The 8,462-nt window shown below is 33.1% G+C and overlaps 2 protein-coding genes across 3 annotated transcripts in view; one reads left to right on the top strand and one right to left on the bottom strand.

Moving 5' to 3' along the window:
* The window catches only part of LOC117117731 (aminoacyl tRNA synthase complex-interacting multifunctional protein 1-like), a 9,474-nt gene extending 7,023 nt beyond the window's left edge, over positions 1-2,451 (top strand). For both annotated transcript variants that reach the window (XM_033262129.1, XM_033262128.1), the window contains exon 7: positions 540-2,451. In XM_033262129.1, the coding sequence (XP_033118020.1) occupies positions 540-709 (170 nt within the window). In that variant the 3' untranslated portion in view covers positions 710-2,451. The remainder of the gene's footprint in view (positions 1-539) is intronic.
* Positions 1,058-8,462, bottom strand: part of LOC117117730 — a 35,701-nt gene continuing 28,296 nt past the window's right edge. The window contains exons 10-11 of the mRNA XM_033262127.1: positions 7,629-7,712; positions 1,058-7,511 (exon numbers count right to left, since the gene is read on the bottom strand). Of these exons, the coding sequence (XP_033118018.1) occupies positions 7,009-7,511; positions 7,629-7,712 (587 nt within the window). The 3' untranslated portion in view covers positions 1,058-7,008. The remainder of the gene's footprint in view (positions 7,512-7,628; positions 7,713-8,462) is intronic.

Here is an 8,462-nt window from a genome sequence, read left to right as displayed (position 1 = left end):
CGGCCCCCTAGCTTCAGCCTAGTTGCTCGCTTCACTCACAAATAACGCACCCCGCGAGTTCTGAAAGCTTCGCTAAATTCCTCCGAGTTCAGCTTGCCCCCTGCGTTTTCGTTTCGACCCCCCCTTAGATTTTTCACCGTACGCCCCTGGTTCTGTAATTCATGTAAATGTTAGCGATTATTATTAATATATATTTTTTTAACTTCTAGTTGTTCAAGTTCATATAAAGGTTACTGCTTTTTGCTTAGTATAAAAGTCCTAAAACTAAAATCACATAATCACTAAAAATCTTCTGATTTTGTTGGGATTCATTATCTGTCTGAGATGAAAGTTGGCAAAAATGCATAAAACAAAATATAAAAATAGAATTATATAAAGATAGTAATATAAAAGATAGGTAGTAGCAAAAAAAAAAAAATAAATAAAAATGAATTTCAATTTTGTTCTTGTTTATTGGAGATATAATGTCATGCCAATAAAAATTTGTTAATAATATAAACATATTTATTATTTGAAATTGCAATTCTTTTTTTTTTCAGTGGATGACTTTCCCCCACAGATGAACCCAAAGAAGAAAGTTCTAGAAAAAATTTTGGCAGATTTGTTTACCAACGAAGATAAGGTAGCCACTTACAAAGGTATCCCCTGGAAAGTTGAAGGAAAAGGCATTTGTAAAGCACCAACCATGGCAAAGACAAAGATAAAATAGATGAATGCAGTCAATTGAAAAATATAAACAAAAAATTGTAATAGTCTTATTTAGTTTATCCTCACTTATCACCTCAAAAATATTACAGCCAAATAAATACTCACTGTAACATAGCGTTTATCGCTGATTTTTGGGTCTTGCAGGTTTAAAATTATATTTGGTTGTGTATTTTTTTAATGATTGTTTTATAATACAGTAGCTTTTTTTCATATATATAATCGGTATCTTTATTCAAAAAACTCCTTCATAAAAAAAAATACATTGGTAGCCAAAAGCTAAATTGGTGTATTTTGTACAAAAGGAAAACAAGAACGAGAAACGGTAAAAACATCACATTAAAACAATAGATCATAGATTTAATTTAATTTAATTAGTATTTTGAGTGTGATTTCCACAGGATAAATCATCAATTACTGGGGCAGATGCATGGGTGTGCAACAGTGCGATCGCACCCCCTAGATTGTCTTAAAAAAAATAATTGTTGTATTGTATTGTTTATATATTATTTTTATCATTGAAAATATATTACCAATAAGATTTTAAAAGTATAAGAGTTCAATTTCCGGGTGCCTTGAGGTCCATATTCTCAAAATCTTCTCACCTCAGCCCAAACCATGGTGTGGATTTTTATGCACCCCTTACCGCAAAAATTCTGCATTTGCCCCAGAATTACATTATCAAACTATAATCCCGTCTATAAAATTATATGTGAAAAAATATGTGACATACCTAAATATGCTCATGATGACATTTCATTTAACCATTAAAAAAAAATGTCAATTTTAGATCTATTTTGGCAATTAGTTTTAAGGCTAAAGCTGGTAATAGACTATAATATTTCTGTCTGTCGGACTGAAAAATATTTGTTCAAACTGTTGATGAAGTAGAAGGTTATTCGAACAGCTGTTGGACATACATTTGTTTGATGTCCCATTAAATATGAATATTCAATCCCAGCACGATGGCATATCTTTGCTTGGAGTATGCATACTTTTGTATCTGGCAAAAACTATATAATGGAGTGTGGTTAAGCTGGAAAATCATAGTAAATTGTTTACTGCGTAGCACCGTAACTAAATGAATAGGTGAATAATAACAGCAGTGCTCGAATAGGACTAAGTAATAATCGTATTAGGCATACTGTAGCTCATCAACAAAAAAATTATTGGGTTCAAATCAGCTTGAGCAGCTGCCCTTCGAGACACTCAGCATCTGTAATATTTTCGGTAGTTAGCATTTTCAATTACCAGTAGAATCACGATACTAAGCGAGTTATTTAATCAATTGTTAGTGGCGGCGCCAGATGTCCAGGATAGGGGTACTGATGTTTGCGACGAGGAAAAAAGTGGGTGTGGTCAGGCATCGGTCAAACCTCTCGAAAGTGGTCAAAATATGACAATTTAGGTGTTTCAAAGGCTATTTTAATTGATTTTAGAGTCTATTAATATGTAAAAAATACATATAATTTTTTTTTCTCAAGGTCTCGGCGTGGGGGGGGGGGGCAAGTTCTCTAGTTCCCGACCCACTTGTAGCGCCGCCTCTGGTCATTTTAGCATTCAAGCTCAGTAAATTTCCCAAACTATGCCAGCCTGTGTCCCGAACCTTCGGAATCACAGCAAAAATTTTAGGAAATTCTACCTCTAAATGGCCAGAAATTACACTTTTATATAGTAAAACACATCACTATTATATATATCAAAACGAAGTGCCCAAAAAATTTTCTTGATCTTTTATCTGCGACTTTCGGCAACCATAGAGATCTAATTAACATATCATGTGTGATGTACAATAGAAAATAAAACTTGAAGCTATTGTCTTGATGTATTTACATTACCCAGGAAGTTGTATCGCTCTAAGTAGTCTACAGAAACTTGCATCAAGAGTCGATCAAGAATGGCAATGCGTTTTAAGAGCGAAGCGGCCTACCATAAACATATTTTCTGTGCACCAGCTTCAGCAGCAAAGTACGGAAGAGGGATTGTCCATGTTTATTGTCTTTGGAAAGGACTTTTCCTGATTCTTGAAAAGATATGTCTGTGGCGCATGAATAAGAAATACAGAATATAATTAGTTAAAGACTGTAGGAAAAAATAAGCGAGATAAAATTCTAAGATAATAGGCTCCCAATGAAATATTTAACCAATTACGGTATACAGCGAAGCACTGCAAATCAAACATATATGCTGGACTGATACAGAATTTAATAAGTACATCAAAATGCTAACCAGCAACTACGGTACCATATCCCTCATTATAAAACGCAACATTGAGAAATCTTCATCAAAATCACGACTCAACGTTCTCAAATACAAAGCCAAATCCTATAACCACACAGATCCCCCTCATATTCAACTACAATCCCCGTATTTACCAATTGTCCAAAGCTATAAATGAGGAATATATGCCTTTCATTTGTGTTGCATGTATGTTTCAACAGGATACAGAAAAAAATGAAACAACTTCAATAGTAAACTTTAAGAACATTGATTTATTAATAACCCAGATATTTCTGCCACTCTTATGGCCTTCATCAGCAAGATTATGAAAAACATCATGAATTATTATTATATACATGCCAAAAATGATTGGCCTATTAGGAATGCTGTGTAAAACAATATCTATAGTATTAGGTATCTACTGTCGTGTTGGGGTCTATGTTGACTCGCAAGAGAGGTTAGAACTCAAATTATGCTCAGTAGACTTTATGCAGTTCCTTGTTATGTTTTATTGTATATCACAATCAATCAAATGTAAAAAATGTGCTGAACTCTATAATGGAAACATAAAACTCTATGGTTTTTCTCTGTGTCCTTCTCTCTGTGCCCTTTTCTAATAATTTCATTCTCTCATATATATAAGGGACCAATGGGGAGGAGCTATATATATTCCAAGAAGATGGTTAATGACACATCATTGACTCATCAACTACCAGGGTGAATAACCTTAGTTACTTCCTGAAGTTGACCATAAGGTAGGACTGGAATGTACCTGTTGGTGCCAATGTGGGTTTCCTTGGAATTTATACATGACATCCCCTTTTTCCCAATTTGATGGAACGTAGTGAAATCAAAGAAACTGTTCTAATTATGAAATTAAGAAATTAAATATATGATATACATACTTATCTAAAAATCAATCAAAACTTAACTCTACACTTAAATTGAAGGAAACTCTTCTTAAGTTGAAAACAATACCGTATGAGACAAGCAATTTTAAACATACAGTTACACAATGATATAACACTGCAAATTTCTATTATCTGATCATCTTTCGTAATTCTTTCATAAAATAATTATATAATAAAGTATAATTGTGTAAACATAATAAATGCATATAAAATGTTAACTGAATATAGATATAAAGTTTAAAAGTTTACAAATTGACACATCCTTAACTACCTTAATTACCTTAACTAAATGCTTAACTACTACTTCATACAATTTATACTACTATACCTACTGGTAGTCATACACATCTGTTATTTAAATCAAATTTCAATCAGAATTTCCTTCTCAAGACTTGGTCAAAGGACATAAATCATTACAATTCTTCTTACTATACTTACAATATAGTAGTACTGTAATAATAATAATACAAAGTCATTCTATTACTTCATAATACAAGGAAAACATGCAAAGCTTACAATATAATCATGATGGGGAGCCCTTGGTTAAAGGAAAGCTGCTTTATGTTTATATTCCTAACCATACCCTATGATGAATTGTAAAGTTTTTAGAGCTTAGCATTTCTTCTGACAATATGCAATCAAATATTTACTTATGAATCTTCTTTATAAACTTGTTCGGACTACCTGTACATTTAATAATTTTATGTTTTAGGACAGCTTCAACTACTGTCATAGAATCAGGATACAAATCAGGTGTCCACCAATAAGAATGATTAGTTAATAGTTTTATTAATATTTGTAATCTACCAACATGAAATTGTGCTCGAATTAATTCAATGTTATTACAGTACATGGTACATTTTCCAACAATTTAATTACATCATTTTTCTGGTCTTTTGTTAACTCGGAAGATGATGCTATACCACCATTATCTACACACAAACGTATGTGATTATCTAATTCGATTTTATCTGTCATGACATTTAAAGTGTACATGCACTCATTAACAAGTTAGTTTCATTTATTTCGTTTGCATTTTCATCCATAAAACAACATACAATGTTTTCTTTTGGTTTATAATTTTTGTCATCTTTTGACATAACTTCTTTCAACTTTTGTAAGTTAGAAACATTAGCTGAGGATGTTTTAATAAATGCGGGTTTAAGTCGATTAAAATTAAACACATCTTGTAGAATTTTCCCATCTAAAGTACATAGCATGTAATGTGAACGATCAAGAACCTTGTAAATTGCAAATGGACCTACCCATTTAGCAGAAAATTTTCTTGATGGTACAGTTATACTACTAGAGTCAGGCTTATGAAGATAAACTAGTTGATTTTCATTGTACCAGGGAGTCTTGGTTAATTTCTGTTTTACCTTCCACCCATAAGCGGGCTGATCCGATAAGAGTTCGCTTAAATAAATTTACGACAGCATTAACTTGTTCTTCGTCAGCTGGAGCCTGTAAATCATGGGCTTGTAAATAATCCATGAAACTAAGGAAATGGGCAATACATTTTTAATGGTCTATTGAGTCACCCGAAAAACGGGCTGGAAGAAAATCAGTTTGCCGAAGGTTTTGAGCCATAATTGAAATATAGGATTAAATTTTAAAAGAAACTTAAGTAAACTTATATCATTAAAAAATAATCGTGTGAGTTTGCTTACCCAACGTATCAAGATGTACAAAACAGTAAACGAAAATTAACAAATTAAAATAAACAGAAAGTTCAAATAATGTCTTGCGTTGAATTTCATTCTTTCTTCTTGAGTAGTCGTCTCGTTGCCTGATCCATTCCAAGGTTGATCCACTTTCGTACAATATCTGGGTGACAGGTGAATGTGTCTACCCTGTTTATCTCTCATTGTTTTGGCTTCGGTGGTCGCCTAGTTGACCATCCTGCGTTGCAGGGGAGAACCGCCCTGTTTAAAACTAGTAAGTTGTTATAGAGTTGTAATCCAAATCCGGGTCTTCCACCATGTCGTGTTGGGGTCTATGTTGACCCGCAAGAGAGGTTAGAACTCGAATTATACTCAGTAGACTTTATGCAGTTCCTTGTTATGTTTTATTGTATATCACAATCAATCAAATATACAAAATGTGCTGAACTCTATAATGTAAACATAAAACGTTTCCTCTCTATCTCTATGGTTTTTCTCTGTGTCTATTACGTGTCCTTCTCTCTGTGTCCTTTTCTAATACACTAATTTCATTCTCTCATATATATATGGGACCAAAGGGGAGGAGCTATATAGATTCCAAGAAGATGGTTAATGACACATCATTGACTCACCAACTACCAGGGTGAATAACCTTAGTTACTTCCTGAAGTTGACCATAAGGTAGGACTGGAATGTACCTGTTGGTGCCAATGAGGGTTTCCTTGGAATTTATACATGACACTACAATAATGGAGATCCAAAGGCATGATAGCAGAGAACTTTTCTAAAATTATGAGTCCAAAAGGTGTGGTTCTTAAGTAAAAGTACCCAATGATTATCTTTTATAAATCCTTAAGATTTTTCTTGCTCCAATTGACATTACAGTATGAAATTTGATCAAGCTTTGATGTTTTGATAACTGATCTATGTTGTGTCATTCTCATAGGAAGAGCATTTTTTGTTTTGCCCGACATATTGTTTACCACATATAATACGATATAAGAATGACATGCCTTATTTAAAATATGTGGTTTGTTTAGTTGCTCTTGGATGATTGTGTAGAATCAAGCATTGAGCATGTTTTGCATGATGAACCACAAAGACAACTGACTAAATTGTGGCTGTCACAAGAGTTAATTTGCCTCTTTAATTTACATCTCACTAATACATGACAAAGGTAGGTGGTCTTCGATAGGCTATAATGGTGTATCCGGAAAAACAGACGTTCTGTGGTCTGTAGAATGGGCATATGTCTCTGAATTATAGCCCCTAGTGCTGGTAACCAAGGGTAAGTGACCAGTGGCATTCTGGTCAATCGCTACATGGTTTATACATAATATAATTTGTAATAATAATAACCAAAGGCAAATATATAATATTCTAATGGTGAAAGCAGGAAGCATAAGCTATTTGTCCATTTGATTACCCTCTTATTCAAAATTTTAATTCAAAAGTTGTAATTCTAGGCATTATTTTTAGCTCTTGTATTTGTAAAGATTTATCGTAGCTTATTTGCTTACATGGCGCTTGAATTTTGCTTTAAAGTTCTCTATCGATTCATCATTGCATAGAATGAGATTTCTTTCAAGTTTCATAATAAGATCCCATTTCTTTTTGTACAAACTCTCTCTACCAAAACACTTATACTCAATCTCTCTTGCAAGGCTGTTAGTTAGTGCTCTTCCAAAGACTACTACAGACTGTCGGAACTTGGAAAAGAAAATAATTTGAATGTCCTCCACCGGTGGGCATCCTTTGATGAATCGTTGCAAATGATTTAGTTGTGTTAACTTCAATACTTCAAACAGAATGCGCATGTCATTTGGACTCAGGATATCTTGTTTGATCAAAAACTCAAACAGCTGAGTTGCCCGATCTGCGTTAATAAGTTTCTGTGCATCTTTAATGTGATCAGTGAGAGTAACTTTCAATACCTGAAGATCTTCTTCATCTATGTGTTTAGATATTTCCAACAGCAGTGATCGAAACTCAGTCTCATCAACCGCATACTCTATTGTAAAGTATAATCGGATATGGTTAAGTTATTAATTGGAATACGATCCGAATTATATAATGAAAAGAAATATACAGTATAATGAAACTGCAATTTAGTAATGACTAAGCATACCATTTGGAATGTTTGATTTGTTTGGTAGTTGATGCTCATCATCACAACATAGACTGCATAATGCACAGGCTGAAGGTTGATGCTCTAGAAGTAGAATAGTTTCATTTTAAAATTTAAATGCCTTGAAAAAGAATATATAATAATTTATAACATGATCAGCATAGGATAGAAGGTGTACGGTAAGAATGGCCCCGGAAAAAATGGCCCAGGAAATAATGGCCCCAGAAAAAATGGCCCCGGAAAAAATGGCCCTGGTAAAAATGGCCCCTAATGACAAGTAGGTAAAAATGGCCCCCAATATTAAAATTCTGTATAAAAACTGCTTTTTTTTTGCATTTTTGAACTGAAATAATTCAATTTTTATAAAGAATCTAACTAACATCAAGTAAATTCATGATGAATAAAAAGAGTAGCCGCGTTAGTCTTATGTACAACAAGATAAAATGAATGAGAGCAGCATTTTTAAGACTAACAGAAAAAAATTTGTTCTCGAGCTTTCATCCAAACAGTGGACTTCTTCAGGAGACTGTATAAATGAGATAAAAAACAGCTATAATAGGGGAGGTCCTATAACAACAGAGTATGCAAATGTGTTGGATAAAGCACTATGGCTAGTCTGCCAGAAATAATCAATCCTAATAAACAAAATTAAAAGAACAAAAGACCCATGATAAGAAACTGTGGGAAATAGCATAAAACATGTTAAAGTCAATACATAAGAAAAAGCAATCGCATCTAATCAGATGTGAAATAAATAATATAAATAATATATCAAATCTATAAACTACAGTATTTATAAAAACCAAGAAATAAAATTGCACTGTGTGGATGAAA

This window comes from Anneissia japonica, unplaced genomic scaffold (genome assembly GCF_011630105.1).
Source record: "Anneissia japonica isolate Jap-2015-1 unplaced genomic scaffold, ASM1163010v1 scaffold234_len1672027_cov178, whole genome shotgun sequence".
In the NCBI taxonomy this organism is placed as follows: domain Eukaryota; kingdom Metazoa; phylum Echinodermata; class Crinoidea; order Comatulida; family Comatulidae; genus Anneissia; species Anneissia japonica.
Note: the sequence above shows the minus strand (reverse complement) of the source record. Positions and strands in the feature narration are given on the sequence as shown.